The sequence below is a fragment of the Hylobates moloch genome, unplaced genomic scaffold (genome assembly GCF_009828535.3).
Source record: "Hylobates moloch isolate HMO894 unplaced genomic scaffold, HMol_V3 SCAFFOLD_3, whole genome shotgun sequence".
In the NCBI taxonomy this organism is placed as follows: domain Eukaryota; kingdom Metazoa; phylum Chordata; class Mammalia; order Primates; family Hylobatidae; genus Hylobates; species Hylobates moloch.
The window spans coordinates 143,488,153-143,505,303 of record NW_026652278.1 but is presented as its reverse complement, the minus strand read 5'-3'; the positions used below and the strand labels follow the sequence as shown (position 1 = coordinate 143,505,303).

Below are 17,151 nucleotides of genomic sequence, written 5' to 3'. Positions count from 1 at the left end.
TATAACAAACGAGAATTATTTTATTATTTCTCGTTGTTCTTATAGGTTTGTAATTTGAGGAGGGCTGATCTGGCCATTGTTAACTCTGGGTGGCAGTCAGATCATGGCTGGAGGTGCAAAAGCGGGGGTCTAGAACAGCTGAGGGCTGACCCAGAAATTCTTTTTCCGTATCATCTCAGAACATCTCTATGTAATACGGTCTTTTTACCTGGGCTGGTTTGGGCTTCTTCAGAGCATGGTGGCCTGAAGGTACTACTTAGCCAGCACTTCAGGACTACCAAGTGAGTGTTCCAGCAAGCAAGGTGGAAGCTGAATCTCCTTTTTATGACAGCCTGGGAAGTCACATGATACCATTTTTACTATCTCTAACCATCCAGTCACAAAGGTCTGGCCTGTTATTAAGGCAAGAGGACATGGCCTCTCCCTCTTAGTGAAAGGAGTGTTAGAGTCACATTGCAAGAAGAGCATGCAAGATGGGGGACAGTGTTGTGACTACCTTTGAGAATACAATTTGCTGTAAGAGGTCATAATATCTTTGATGTTATTCCTGTTTCTTTTTTAAAATTTGGACTTCATAAAATTTAGGCTCATTAAAACATTCGATATTTAATATGTAAATGTCTTATACAATACTTTATTTCAGTTATCTAGAACTCATTTATATCTGACAAACTTACATATCTGAAACACTGACAAAGAAGTGTCTCTGAACAACTAATTTAGGAAGTAACACAACTAAGTTAGAATGTAACATTCTGTGGAATTGGATAGATGTTCTGTTACAAAGCACAGGTTTAGGAATTAGACATACCAGGGTTAAAATCTCAACTCTACTACCTGGCAGCTGTGTTACCTTGGGCAAATTTGTAAGCCTTTCTGAGCCTTAGTTTTGTCTGTAACAAGTAGACAAGGATAATGATACCTCAAGGTTTCGGCGTGGTGATTAAGTGATACAAAGCATGATCTACTAGAAACTCTTGTCAATGTTTAATCTCTTCCCCTCATCATTGTTCTAGTCTGAAACAATGTGTATGTATTTTCTTAGCCCTATAGCTGCAGACTTCCTGTATATCTCTTATTGATCTCTGATAGTCTCCTTAGACTTATTTATCTTTCTATCCCAAGATCTTTCTATTACAGGCATACTAAAGAATAGTAGGAATTGAGTTTTGTTTTTTCGTTTTTAATTTTTCTTGATAGCCAGTTAGTGTTTTACTTATTGTAAAGAATTAAAACTTAGGCTCTCAGCTTAATTTAAACCTCAGCTACAAAAAATAACATTGATATTTTTCAGAAAAATTATTTTATTGAGTATGTAATATTGATAGCATAAAAGGCCAGTGGTATCAACTGTCAGCCCATCCAAGAATTAAGTTCTAAATATGTATTTTCTGCTGCTTAATCTTATACTTGTTTTCTGTACTTTAATTCTATACTTAAATTCTGTACTGAAGTACTTTCAGTTAATATTAATAAATCTCACATACTTTCATAGCACATTACTGAAAATTATATAAATGAAGTATAGTACTATGTTTATCTTACTCAAAATATATTGATTTTTATTTATAATTGCATCAGAAACTCAACAGTGTAGGAAATAATCATCTCCCCCTCCTTACTGTTTTACCTATTTAAAGCACTAGCACTCCTTCAGATTTTTTATATTTCCATAAGTGTAGCTTTTTATTTTTCATAAGATAAATTTTTATAATTTGTCGAACTGTCAATTTGGTTGAGCCATCTGCGTTATAGCTTAATTTTTTAAAGCTGTATAGCAAAAAAACACACAATTACTTACTGTATTTTAAAAGAATATTAGTATTATTTCCTTAGTCCTAATTATTAGTATAATTAGTATTATGACTCCCTGGCCTGCAATACTCTTCAGAATTTTTATAAGAGAAAGGTGTTATTGGTAAGTAATGTTTAATTTATTTTAACTGAAAGTTTAAACTGTTATGTTTAAACTGTTTATGTTTATGGACTTGTCTTTCTTACACTTAAATTTTATTTTGAGAATTATGGAAAATTAGGTTGCTTTAAATCACTTACTCTGTCATTACATGAGGCTTTTTGCATGACTGAAATACCTGTAATTACTGTGTCATTTTTGTCATAGTTGACTTAAAGGTGTAACTATAATAATCACGAACTAAATTCTTGGTGAGCAGCTGTGTAAGGCCATTTTAACAGCTGGGGTAACCCTCTTAGCCTGTAAAAGTTAAGCTTAATCATGAGACAGGTTATGTTAAGTCATTGAAGACTTCATACTGGGCATTTCTGAAATACTTAGAAAATTCAGTGGGATAGTTGGATTTTTGTTTTATCTTAAGTACTTTTTAAAATGCTTAATGAAAGGATGAGGAAAAGTATTTTAACAACTAAAGTTCTTAGGCACAAATATAGAAATAAAATCCAAAGTTTACTCATTAAAAAAAAAGTCAAATATACTCTGTATGCTAGTGTTTAGACCACTATAGTAGGTAGGAGAGGAAAAAATATATATAAACACACACACATATTATTGTAGTATAATATGGAATCAGAAAAATCCTGAGGTTATTTTTCTTGAATTTCATCTTTTAAAAATTTCTTTAAAAATCATTATGCCTGTAGCTTCTTTCCAATAAAAATGTTTTCTTATTACTATACAAAAACATTTACAGCACAGGCATACATGCCTTTTGTAAAAGAAGGCAGACACAAAAGAATTGAAGCAATGCATTTTATTTAGATATATTTTATAAACTAGCTGTATTGTTCACTAAACTATAATAAAGGAAAGCTCACCAAATTGAACCTTCTTAAAAGAAGGCCATATATGTAATATTATTAGAGCTGTAATATACTTTTTTTTGTATAAATTTAAGGGGTACTGCAGTTTTTTTTACATGGATATATTACATAGTGGTGAAATTTGGGCCTTTAGTGTACCTGTCACCCAAATAGTATACATTGTGCCCATTAAGTGATTTCTCATCTCTCAGCATCCTCCCTGCATGTCACCCTTCTGAGTATCTTAATATCTATTACTACATACTCCATGGTCATGTGTACACTTTACTTAGCTTTCACTTGTAAGTGAAACATGGTGTTTGACTTTCTATTTCTGTGTTGTTTCACTTAAGAATCACCTCCAATTCCATCCATGATGCTGCAAAAGACATTTCATTCTTTTTTATAGCTGAATAGTATTCCATTTGTGTGTGTACACACATATATATGTGGGTTAGTTATCATAGTTGACTCAAAGGTATAACTATTATAATCACCAACTAAATTCTTGGGCATCTTTAAAATAATGATTTCTTTTGGATAGATGCCCAGTAGTGGGATTGCTGGATCAAATGATAGTTCTATTATTAGTTCTTTGAGAAATCTCCATACTGTTTTCCATAGAGATTGTACTAATTTGCATTCCCACCAACACCGTATAAGCATTTCTTTTTCTCCACATCCTCACCAACATCTATTATTTTTTGTCTTTTTAGTAATAGCTATTCTGAATGGTGTGAGATGAGATCTTATTGTGGATTTACTTTGCATTTCTTTGATAATTAATGATGTTGAGCATTTTTTCATGCTTGTAGGCATGAAAAAGTATGTATGTCTTCTTTTGAGAAGTATTTATTCATGTTCTTTGCTTACTTTTTAATGAAGTTATTTGGTTTTTGTTGTTGAGTTGCCTGTAAATTCTGGATATCAGCCCCCTGTTGGAAGCATAGTTTGCAAATATTTTCTCCTGTTCTGTAGGTTGTCTTTTCACTCTGTTGATTTAGAGATGTAACGTACTCTTAAACCTGCAAGGGACTTAATCTCAATCATCTGAAGAGAAGTCAGACAATCTATTTCTATTAAATATTTAGCCTCCTCTTTGTAGAAATCTGAAGTATAAACTCCAGGTAATTGTACTGCAAGACATTAAATAGTTAAGGTTCCTGAATCTTGGAGTTTCTGATGTACCATGGGATGGTTTTGTCATCTGTCAACTTATAATTTATTAGCACTTGTTTTGGTTGGTTTTCTGTGTTTTACTTGTTAATTTATAATGTATTTTCAGCAAAATTTTTGGAAATAACGAATATAAAACAGCTTAAATGTCTAACATTGAGATGCTGATTCCATAAATCAGAGCAGTTACAATACCTTATATAGTATTCTAGCATTTTTATTTTGAGAATGCTACATATCTGTGTATATAGGCATGTACATGCAATGCTTTTGTTTTGCAAATGTCCAATTATCAGGTCACATTTTTATAACACTTGTGTATGTTGTATGTGCTGCTTCAGAACCCAAGCATATTTCTCTTAGGGGCTGTCCTTGTTGCCCAAATAAAGAAAATTAGCAGGGAAGTGCAGTATGTTGTCCATTGAATGTTTACATACATATAATGTCTCAAATACATTATAATTGGAAGTTGTAATCTGAGTGAGCACTTTGAGCATGTAAATAAATATCTTTTAGAACATTTTTAGTAATCATTTTAAATGTGATTTTAATCTTATAAAAACAATTTATTTGACATACCTTTTGTGAATACTAAAACTTAATAAAAAATACTAAAATTTCAAAGGTATCCTGACCAGGCACAGTGGCTCACGCCTGTAATCCCAGCACTTTGGGAGGCCGAGGCGGGTGGATCACAAGGTCAGGAGTTGGAGACCAGCCTGGCCAACATAGTAAAACCCTGTCTCTACTAAAAATACAAAAATTAGCTGGGCGTGGTGGCGGGCACCTGTAATCCCAGCTACTCAGGAGACTGAGGCAGGAGAATTGCTTGAACCCGGGAGGCAGAGGTTGCAGTGAGCCGAGATTGCACCGCTGCACTCCATCCTAGGCAACAGAGCAAGACTCAGTCTCAAAAAAAAAAAAAAAAAAAAAGTATGGCATATTTTTTTTCTTTGATGCCCAATCTAATTGTATTTATGTTTCTGCATTTAAAGTAGTATGTTGCTTGCTGGATTTTTTTTTTTTTTACAGTTATTGCTAATACAAGCTTGATAGTTAATTTATCATTACACAGAGGGTTTAATTTATTGATTTATGATTGTTTTCCTCTGTGTTTAAATTGTTCCGTCTTCAACCATGAATTGCTTTCATTTGTGAATTGCTTGGTAGGGAAATACTTTAACACTCTGATATCTATGATGTTAGGAAGACTAAAAACTGATTTGGTAGAGAAAATAATCTGCCTTACTCTGTATCTGTGAAATAAGTGAGTATGCTTGATAATACCGTATTATCTGATCAGAAGGATTTTGATTCTGATTTATTGCACTTCAGTAATGGTAGACTTTTTAGCATGTGGGACTTTCTGTTTCTACAACAGAGTAAGTCACTTGTTGCCTGAATTCACAGAAGCAGTGAATAATACTGAATTCAAATAACATACATTGATATTCTTCCTGTGAAAGTTTTTGAGGTAAGATTTTGAAAACTCTTGGTATAAAGTCAATTTGAATTTGCAGGGAGATTTACATCTTCTGAGTGATTTGTTTTAGCTGATTCAGGAATAATTTATGAAAAATGGAAAATCTTTGTGCTGCTCATATGCTGTGGCTTTGGTCAGGAGCAGTTAAATTTCTAGCCTTTTCTATAATACTGAATGAAAGAGAAGATGGAAATCCAGAGTAAATTGCCGTGATGGTATTTTTATTGTTGTTACAAGAGAATTGGAGTGCTTGGACTTGTAATGCATTTTACAGATACTGTATTGGTGATATTTTATTACATTTAACATTTATATATAATTGTTTTTGCGGATGCAAATTTTTAGAAGAAAGAAAATCAGGAAGTGATAAGTGGACAAAATAAGCTACCTTATATGAAGACCTTTTCTTTACTACAAGTTCCCTAATGTTTAGCCCGTCTTGTATGATCAGTGATATCTGGAATCTTAAAATGCCAAGACACTATGGCTAAGATACTACAGCTTCATATTTTGGCAAAAATTTTGACAGAATTATAGAAGTCTTTCTGAAACTTACAGATAATATGTTTTAAAATATTCTTTTCCAGAGTTATTATAGATGGATTTTAGAATCTCTGCCTTATTTCCTGGTGATTTTAAAATTGGAAATGTAATCTACAAAGCTCTATGTGACTTTTGATTCCATTAATAGTAGCAGTAATCATGACAGTTTAATTAACACTATCGAACACTTACTAGATGTGAGGCGTTATTCTGTAAACTTGTATCAACTAATTTTTAATCCTCACAACAGTCCTATGAGGTAGGTACTGCCTAGGTGAAATTAAGGAAATTAAATTAAGGTCATACCTGGTAAAGCCAGGATTTGGACTAGGTCAGTTTGGTTCTGGTGTCCATGCTCCTACCTATCATATTGCACTGCCTTATTATTTGTGGTATCATCTTGAAAAGAGCTTGTCTGTTTTTAAGAGTCTCAATTTGGGTAGTAATTAAAGAATATCTTTAATGTTTTTAAGAGAAGAATTGAGACTCAGACTTTATCTTTTCTTGAACACATGGAGTTAGCTGCATTTTGAAGTATTAACAGTTGAGGTTCTCATATACCTTGTCTATGATTTCCCTCATTTATTAGGGTTTTTGTCTATATTTGAAGGTTTGGTATTTTGAGTGTTTCGTGTTGATTGGGAATATCGCTTTAGAAGTTCTGTTACTTGAATCCTCCAAAAAAAATGAAACTTGTAGTATATATATTTGGAAATTAGTACTCACTTTGCCCAATCACTGATGTCTTCTTTTACCAAAAATATATTATGACAAACACATGATTCTGTTACAGTGTTTGGTCTGCCACAGTTGCAATGCCCTGTATTATCCAGTTGAGGGCAGCTATTTACTGATTTAAAAAAATAATAATTGAATTACATGTCACCCCCTTGTGCTTACCAAAACTTGGTATCCACTAAAAAACTCAACATTTGAGGTACAAACAGCCTTAATTATGTTCACTTATGTTTTGTTTCTGTTGTCATTGTAAATTATTTAATGAAAATGAAAAGCCTAGTTTTACTTCATAATAACTTTTGGTCTCTTAGAAACTAGAAACTGTTGATTTTAGTTTTAATTTTCCCAATCCAAGTTCTTTTCAATTCTAAATCTTTTTTCCCCCCGTTAGGATTAGACTCATTGAGATTAGGGATTTTTCTTATCTTTAAAATGTCTGCATGTAAATACATGTGACTTTAGAGTTCTTTGAGGGCTTTTAAATGTAAAAGTGAAAAATTATAATATTCAATACATTATCTTTATCAACCAGTGGAATAACCACTGATTGTTAACTAGGTCTTTGATTCATTTTTCTAAATGCCAAATGAAGATGTTAAACTCATAGAATATATTACCTTCTTCTAATTTTTCTGCATTGGAGTATCACATTGGTAAAATTGTATCTTCTATGTAGTTCAGGAAAAGAAATTCAGAGGGGTTAATTATCCAATTGATTTCAAAGATATCAGTTGGATAATTGATACCTTTGAGTATCAATTGAGTATGAATTGAGACGGATTTTTTTAAAAAAATAATCTCAGACTACAGAAAACTGTTGTAATATTAACAAAATAGGTAGTGTTAGTAACTGAGATAAGGATATTCCATGGGACCTACTTTAGCAAAAGGGATTGTCTAATGAGAGAAGGGCAAAATGACAGAAGGACAAAATATGACATATGTTTCACAAACAAAACGATTAGTCTTATGTTGGAAAATAAAGTGAACATCTGAGGAGATGCTAAGACTAGCATGAACCTAGTATTCATTCTGGAGGGTAGTAAGTTGTCTCATAGGGCTGTAGACATGGTATCTTGGATATCATTCTCACTTTTTTTCTACTACCAATTTATAGGTTTCCAACACTCTCATATTATCTCTTCTCTCTCCTAACCTTAGATCTCTCGAGGTTTTTTTGGTGATGATTGTTCCATTTTCAGTCATTTACTTTTTTGTTTAAAAACATTTAAAATTTATGATTAAATATGTATACATAAAATTTAATATTTTAACCATGTTTAAGTATACAATTCAGTGGCATTAAATATATTTACATTGTTATACAACCATTACCACTATTCATCTTCAGAATATTTTCATTTTCTCCTACTGAAACTCCGTGCCGACTAAACACTAACTCTCATTTCCCCCTCTCCCTGCCTCAGACAACCATGATTCTATTTTCTATCCATACGAATTTAAGTATTGCAAGTACCTTATATAAGTGGATCATACACTATCCTTTTTTGACTGACTTATTTTACTTAGTATAATATCTTCAAGGTTCATGCATGTTGTGGCATATGTCAGAATTTCCTTCTTTTTCAGAGCTGAATAATGTTCCCTTGTTTGTATATGTCACATTTTGTTTATTCATTTATCGATTGAGACTTGAGTTGCTTCTACCTTTTGGCGATTGTTAATTATGCTGCTATAAGCATGTGTATGTAGGTATCTGTTCAAGTCTCTGCTTTTAATTATTTAAGGTATACACTCAGAAGTGGAAATGCTGGATCATGTGCTGATTTTATGTTTAATTTGTTGAGGAACTGCCATACTATTTTCCACAGCAGCTACATTCATTTCACATTGCTAAGGATGCACAAGGTTTCTGATTTCCCCATATCCTAGCCTGCACTTGTTGTTTACTGTTTTGTTTTGTTTTAAAACCATCCTAACAGATGTGAAGTGGTAGCCCATTGTGGCTTTGATTTGCATTTCCCTAATTAGTGATGTTGAGCATCTTTTCATGTGCCTATTGACCATTTACGTATCTTTGGAGAAATCTGTTTCTGTGTAGCATTGCTGCCGGTGATTTTGCATTTTTAACTACATTTTAAATTGTGGTATAAGAGAAAGGTCTACTAGTAGGAATGGGACTATTTCTTGTGCATAGATTGCCTTCCCAGCAGCCCACTTTAATATTTAGCAATGCCAATATTTCCAAAGTCAAAAAGAAATCACCCATTTCTAACTTTCTCCTTTCAAATCCTCTCTTGTCACCGTCAAAATTCCTGCTATAAAACTCCATAAAAGCTTGGAAATTAAAAGTTGGAAGGAGAGATAAGTGGAGCAGGCTGTTGGGAGAAGAAAATAGAATGGAAAGAGAGAACAGTTGATTGAACACTGTGAATGGATAGTTCACAATCATTATCTACTATCTGTTAGGAATATGGATTATAGTATAAAGATTAATTAACACTTGCACAAATGGTTAATTTAGGGAAATATTTGAGATAATAGTGGAAAGTTTAGTTTGGGGCCACTTTGAGGAGAGTATTCATCTCCAGACTTTATCTTAGGCCTTGGAGAACCATTGAAGGTTCTTGAGGAGTAAACAGCACACCGCATTCCCTCTCTGTGTTTTAGGAAGATTTATCTGACCATACTATGAAGGAGAAATTAGGCACTAGGGATTTGCAATGGACCGGCTAGTTACTCTCCCATTTTACTATAGTTACTTCCCATCATTGGTTACTTTATAAATAAATACACTTTTTACATATCTTTAATCAATTGGGTGACTGTTATACTTTCAAGTATAATCAATAAGTTTTTCAGAATTAAAGAGATTGACAATTGAAAACTCTAGTACAAAGATTAATCTGAAGTGTGTATTAATAGCCATTAGAGAACCAGAGTGTACAGTATTTAATGTCTAGTGAGTATGAGATAAAGAATGGTGTGTATAGAAAAGGGAAAGAGAGCACACACTTGAAAATAGTGTTCATTATAATATATCTAAGGTAGAACAAACATATATATGTGTGTTTTTTTAAACCATACATAAACACAATTCAAAAAATTCAAAACAAATTTTGAAACACAATTCAAAACATTCCTAAAGTATTAATGCTGACATTTGGATAAGGAAGACTTAATAGATACTCAAGATACAATGTTTGTTTTTTTTATTTTATTTTTGTAAGTAAAAATTTACTTTCACTTTCTAGGAAACACTCTTAGGTTAGTTAGTTGGAGAAATATTAAAAGGGACCTTACAGCACAGCCCTGCTTTGGTTGTGTTCACATTACTGACGTTGTATGAGAGGTTCACCAGCTGTTTGACTGGCAGGAGCAGGAGCTTTCACTTCAGTAGTTTATAATTCCTGGCTATTCTAGGATAGTTTGCACTTCACCAAGCCTCAGACAGGTCAGGACATTTGGTAGGGGAAGGTTGAAAGACAAAAGCAGCAGGCCTTGGGTTCTCAGCCTTTTAAAAACTATTATTAAATATATTTTTTTAAAATTTAGTGGTTAGAGCTTTTAGTAATGTGCCTGTATTACATGTAGAGAGTATTCGTCAACCAAGAGGAGTTTTAAAATGTCAAAACCGGGAAAAGCTACTCTAAACCATGGCTTGGTTCCTGTTGATCTTAGAAGTGCAAAAGAGCCTCTACCACATCAAACTGTGATGAAGATATTTAGCATTAGCATCATTGCCCAAGGCCTCCCTTTTTGTCGAAGACGGGTAAGTCTCACACATTTGAAAAATATGAGTGTTTATTTAAATGAAGTACTTTGGTCTCTTTTAGTGAAGAGATGCCTCAAATTTCAATTGATATTTAAAATTAAAGCTATCAATGCATTGTGTAGCCAGTAAACACTTATATAAGTGATAGTTTTATAATATGATATAGAGCCTAGAAGATAGGGTTACCCAGTTCACCTTTTTGTCTCATTTATTTTTCATGAAATTAGAATCCTGCAGATTTATCTAAAATTAGTAAATGTAAAAAGGTATGTTTTGAAATATGTTGACAAATATTAGCACTATAAATTTGTAGTTTTTATTTTGCATGAAAGGCAAAAAGTTGATGGTATTCTCCTTATACATGGGAAATACAGCATTTCATTCGTTAAAAAGTATTCCAAATCCTTAGGCTTCTTTGGCCTCTTAAGCTGTATTTTTTTTTTAAATTGCTATTCCTTACATTCAAACTTAATAGGAACACTACTTTTTACTGTTATATAAAATAAAAATAGCATGCCATTGTGTGGCAGTCACGATATGGTTTATATATAGACAATCCTGAACTAACAAACATTTTGTAGAACTTGTATGATCTATTGGATGTTTCCCAGGATTACGTACTCCTCTCCCCGGTCAACAAGTTTTAACCCGTTAACATGAGCAATTTTTTGCATTTCCTGAGTTAATTGAAATTGCCAGTTTCAAATTATTTATTAGAGTGATATATTTTTAGATCTAACATAGGTTTATGAGCCTGAAACAAACAAACAAACCACTGCTTGGGATTAAATGAGTGTATTTGTGTATATCAACACTGTTAGGGTTCTATCTTTTTTGTGCGTTTCTTAAAGTTTTATTTTGTTTTTAATTGACACATAATTGTAGGGTACTTTTTCTTTTAGCTAAAGGGGAAATATTCTATTAAGTAGAATAATCCATAACACTGGAAGAGTATTTTTCCTCCTTAATAAAGAGAATCTTCTGTTTGCTGGAACTTAACCTTCATAAAAACACATTTTCTAGTTAGCTTAGTTCTTTTTGAGTAGTTTCCACTTCTACTCCAAACAAGTGGCAGCCATGTTGGAAAACTTTTGCATGAGGTTAAAATGTAATACAATTTAAACATCAAAAACAGAATACAAATATCCCCAGCACCCTCTTGTTACTTTTGTACTTTACTGTTTTAAGAAAGTGTTTCTTTTATTTTGTCTACTTTCACCTTGTCATTTTAATAGCTTCTTCTGAATGAGGTCACTGCTCTGATTTGAGCATTTTACAGAGGCCTCTAATAGCTTTATTATCTTATACTTCTGTAAAAGAAAATATCAATACAAATAAACTTAAAAATTGAGAAAAGTGTAGGGCTTTTTAAAATTAAAGGGTTAAGATGTTAATATTTTTAATAAACAAGTACATATGGGAGATTACCTCATTACGTTACGGTATATATTTCCTGTCTTTGTCTTCTAACATGGACATTAAGTTTAAAAGACATAGGAGAAGATTCTGTAAGATAAATGAATAGAGAACTGTAAGGCTTTCCTGAGGGCTTTCTGGGGTCACTATTTAATTTGACTTTTCTAGGTTACTGTGTTATGTTAAATTATAGTTATAGCCTTGCAGTTGTAATAGCAGAATAAAACTAAATATTAAAAATGAAATTCATATTAAAAATTTTTAGAAGATACTTAAAAACAAAATGAATACATTCGATTTTAGCCTGCCGGCCAATAATCTGCTATTGCATAACTCATTGACTCTGACTACTAGAAATATTAGAGGGATTGTGAAATTATATCCTTTCTTTCCTTTTTTTCAAATGGTTAGTTGGTTTACATTTTCTGTGTTATTTATTAACTTTCCCATTTTTCTTTATTAGAAATTTTAAAGATATTTTTAACGTTATAATAAATAATATTTTGTACCTGACGTATTGTATGGCTTTTACATTGGGTATTTTTACTTTCTTTCAAGCAGATTGCTATACACCTTGACAGCAAAGCACACAAAGCAAACATTCTTCTGTATTTTGCAGACCACTTTTTTCCTTCCAAGTCGTGAGCTGAATGTAATGTATAGTTATTGCTTATGAGACTATATGCAGTCTTGATCTATTAAAATTTGAAAGCAGGGTATTTTCCTTCCAGTCATCATAGATACTGAATCAAGTTAATGTTTGCACAGTTACTATTTTGCACAAAATAAAAAAAGTTTGAAAATAGTGGAAAAATTTTAAGATAGCAGTAATAACTATAACTTCAATTTATAGCTCTTCAAATATTTTCAGGAAATTAATTTACCTTACTATTAAGTGTAATATTGGTACTGGTAGTTAATGTCTTATGTAAATTATTCTAGTTGCTCATCTGAGATAATTTATAAGCATTAGATTTAATACTAACAACAGTAAATAAATAGCAACCTAGCTATTAATCATTTGCCTTCAAATGAAAATGTTTTTAGGCCAGGCATGGTGGGTCACGCCTGTAATCCCAACACTTTGGGAGGCCAAGGTGGGAGGATTTCTTGAACCCAGGAGTTAGAGGTTGCAGTGAGCTGTGATGGCACACTGCACTCCAGCTTGGGTGACAGAGTGAGACCTTGCCTCTGAAAAAAAGCTAAAATTAGAAGAGAAAAAGAAAAAAATGTTTTTAGTCTTAAAGTCCTCATAATTTGTTGGTGTTTTCTCAGATTTTCCTGGTCATAAATATCAGCTGGAATACTTATTAAAAATAAGTTCTGCAGGTATTTCTTAGTATCAGAAAAATTTGGGAATACAATTTTTAACTAAAAAACGCCTTGGTTGTCTTTTAAGGGAAGATAAATTTTACAGGAAAAATTATTTAACCTATAAAATAATTAGGTAAAGATATTTAAAATAACTAGTTATTTTATAGGTTATAGAAAAATAACTATTTTTTATTTGAAATTGGAATGCCTAATTATGGTAATGTTATATTTCTTAAATCCTAAGATGCATTACTTTTTCACATTATAAGCATATATGAAATAAGGGTACATCTTGATGGCACTAGATAGCTTACCTAGCAACATTTTTTTCTTTCTAGTAATAAGAGAAATTATATCAAGATGCATCTTACAACTAATAATTGCATGGTTTTTTGTTTTGCTTTTTTTTGGGACAGTGTCTCACTCTGTCTCCCAGGCTGGAGTGTAGTGGCACCATCTCGGCTCACTGCAGCGTTCACCTCCTGGGCACAAGAGATCCTCCCACCTCAGCCTCCCAAGTAGCTGGGACTACAGGTGCACGCCACTGCACCTGGCTAATTTTTGTATTTTTGTAGAGATGGGGTTTCACCCTGTTGCCCAGGCTGGTCTCAAACTCCTGGACTCAAAACGTTTTATCTGCTCACCTCAGCCTCCCAAAGTGCTGAGACTACAGGCATGAGCCACCATGCCCGGCATAGTAATTGTATGTTGAAAGAAAATGGACTTTTAATGCGTAAATTTCATCTCTTGACTCATTTTGTTTTTGTTGGAGCACTTTTAAGCATTTAGAATATTCTCTTAAAATTATTCTTCAGTGTTACTATTTTAGTAGAAATTTCCAAATGACATGCAGTTGTTGGTTTCTTTGGGACTTAAATATATCTGGTTTGACTGCTGGTTTATAGACAAATATTGTATTTAGAGTGCCTCATATATTCTTGAGTTTGTGTAGCATAGGCATCAGCAACACAGGAGAGAATGGAGTAGAGCTTTGGTGGAAAGGGTGGAGCACAGATAAGGGACAAGGATTTATGCATCTGAGACCCAGGAACTCAGGAAATAGTGAAATGTACAACTGAAGTTTCCAGTAGTTGAAAACAATTTCATAGTGATTATATTCTATATCAAATTCTGTTCCAAATACCGTACTTAAAATTATTTTTCTTTAAAATAAAAATAGAAATAAAAGTAGAATATTTGTGTGTCATTTGACAAGGTATTACTGTCACATCTTATGTATCATCATCTTAAATCAGGAGTCCACATGCTTTTTCTACAAAGGGCCAGTAAATATTTTAGGCTTTGTGGACCGTGTAGTTGGCCTCTGTTGCACTCAGCTCTCTCTCCCTTTCTATCATGAAAGCAGCCACAGACAGTACTTAAACAAATAGGCATGACTGTGTTTTAATAAAATGTTATTTATAAGAACAGTGAAAAACAGGTTTTTACTGTTACAGCAGTACTGTAGTAAATTTTCTTTTGCATATAGCTTTTTGCTTATGTGTAAGTTTCATTTTATGGTGAGCTTTTAGAATGGAGTTCTGGAGCTTTAAGCCATTACTTTCCTTTATAAGACTCATTTTGTCTAGTTCTTTTGTGTTTGTGGGAGGAAGAATTTTATTTTTGTGTATCTAATCACTCTGAATTTTTTTTTTTTTTTTTTTTTTTTTAAGACAGGCTCTCCCTCTGTCGCCCAGGCTGGTGCGACCTCAGCTTACGGCAGCCTTCTCCTTCCAGGTTCAAGCAATTATCCCACTGCAGCCTCCTGAGTAGCTGGGACTATAGGTGCCCACCACCATGCCCAGCTAATTTTTTTTTTTTTTTTTGGTATTTTTAGTAGAGACAGGGCTTCACCATGTTGGCCAGGCTGGTCTCGAACTCCTGACCGCAGTTGATCCACCTGCCTTGGTCTCCCAGAGGGCTGGGATTACAGGCAGAGCCACCGTGCCTGGCCTAATCACTAGAATTTTAACATACTGCTTTTTATTATTTATCTTCTAAATGTATAGTATAATAATGGTATTGATGATTTCTATCATTTTAAAAGAGCCAACTGTGTATTCTAGGTACTCCTCAGCTACTTTTTATATTTTAATCCATTTAATCCTTAAATAGTTTAAATGTTAATGAAACAATGTAAGTTTTATCTCCATTCAGTAGATGAGAAAACTGAGGCTCAGACAAGTTAATAACTCTCTCAGTTTTCCAGGTAGTTCGTAACGCTGGTATTTAATCTCAGGACTCTCTAATGCTGCAGGTACTAGCTGTTCTTTTACTATGCTTTGTAACATATACATTTTTTTTCTTGTGAACTTAACACTTTTCAACTATTAGTATTTTGTGGGGTTAGTCTGGGGGCCTATTGCTGTTGACATTGTTTCTATGAGACAATACAAAGTTTCAAACAATTGACTTACAAATAATTTTTGTAGCACGGTCCCTTTATAAATTTAAAATTTTTTGTTTAATCTCTTTTTTTTTTTTTTTAGTTATAACGTTATCTCACAGATTATGTAGCAATTTTAGTCATGAAAAAACTGGAAATATTCAGACCGTATGCATGTTTGTCCTGTGTCTTTTTGTAAACTGAGGGATGATACTTCAGGGTCCGGGGTCAGGAAATTGAGAACAGGGTGCCTAACAGGTGACCATCCTCAAAAGACAATGCAGTACCATTCTCATCAGTTAATCGATTAGTACTTTTGACAATTATGACCAAAAAAACACAGCACCTCTCATAGGACCTCTTAGCAATACTGTGTTAGGTTCAGGTTTTTCTTCATTGTTCAGTTATTCATGATAATAGACAAGCCTGTATTCAAAATTTTAATCTTCTCATTCTCATAACAAATTAGTCCATAACCTAATTTGTTGTTTTTGTATGTATAAACTTCAGTTAGTTCAAGGGGTGTATAATTTTAATCTGTTATGCACCTGTAGTAGACTGTTGAGTTCGTTAGAACTTTTCAGCAAGGTCTGCTAGGCTTATTAAGCAGTCGTATTGCTTTTGTTTCAGAAAATAACATCTCTAATTATTTATTCTACAATAAAATTTTCATTAATATGAAGATTTTGTACATACCCAAAACACTGACCATCATAAGCTCTGTTGGTAAAGCAAATTTGGGAATTATTACCCTCTCAAATTTAGTAATTTAATATCCTCCAAACTCTGAGTTCAATGGCTATATAATGAATTTTTATTTCCCTCCAATATTTAATATCTTTTACTTCTCTTTATAAAACTATTAGACATGTTAAATATGTGATGTAGAAAAGACACTTGTCTTTACAGTTTCCTAAATTATTAGTAATCTCACTGGTCAGAAATAACCACAATAAGGATTTTAAGCATATAATTTTTTAAACAAAACTGCCACTTTAATTCATTTTTAATATACTGCTAGTATTTTCCCGTGGCTGTAGGTATTCAAAAGTATATAATCTGCCATATAAATATATCATAATTTCTCACTATTGTTGATTCAGATTGTGACCTGCTTTGAACATTGTTATATAAAAATTTAAACACATCACTGTACACAGATTTCTAGAAGTAGTTTTATTGGGTCAAGGAGTATGAACTTCTTTAGATTCTTGATAAATATTATTAAATTTTTTCAGAAAAAATTGTATCAGTTCAAAAACAGCATGGGGTTTCTAATGTTGTTACAAGACAAATTGTATTTTAAAGCACATTTATTCTTCTGGCAAAGTTTTGTGGACTTTTCTTAGCTGATACTGTATCGTTATACTTCCATGTTTATTATTCTAGGTTTTCTGTGAACTGAATTTTCATTTTGAGAAAATAACGGTATATGGTTTTACTTAAGGCCTCATAGGGAAAATATATCAATTGATTAAAAAATTATTTGTCGCTCATAGTGATTTTATTTTTTATTCTTATAGGAGATAATATTTGCCATAGACTTGTCACCTATATTATTTTCAACTGTAATTTTCTTCC

The 17,151-nt window shown here is 32.7% G+C and overlaps 1 protein-coding gene across 7 annotated transcripts in view; it reads left to right on the top strand.

The window, feature by feature from the left end:
- Positions 1–17,151, top strand: part of FBXW7 (F-box and WD repeat domain containing 7) — a 224,941-nt gene that overhangs the window by 141,625 nt on the left and 66,165 nt on the right. Inside the window, exon 2 of one of the 7 annotated variants that reach the window (XM_032148331.2) lies at positions 10,274–10,451. The exons of the other annotated variants lie outside the window; for them this stretch is intronic. Within the exon in view, the coding sequence (XP_032004222.2) occupies positions 10,274–10,451 (178 nt within the window). The remainder of the gene's footprint in view (positions 1–10,273; positions 10,452–17,151) is intronic. 7 annotated transcript variants of the gene reach the window in all.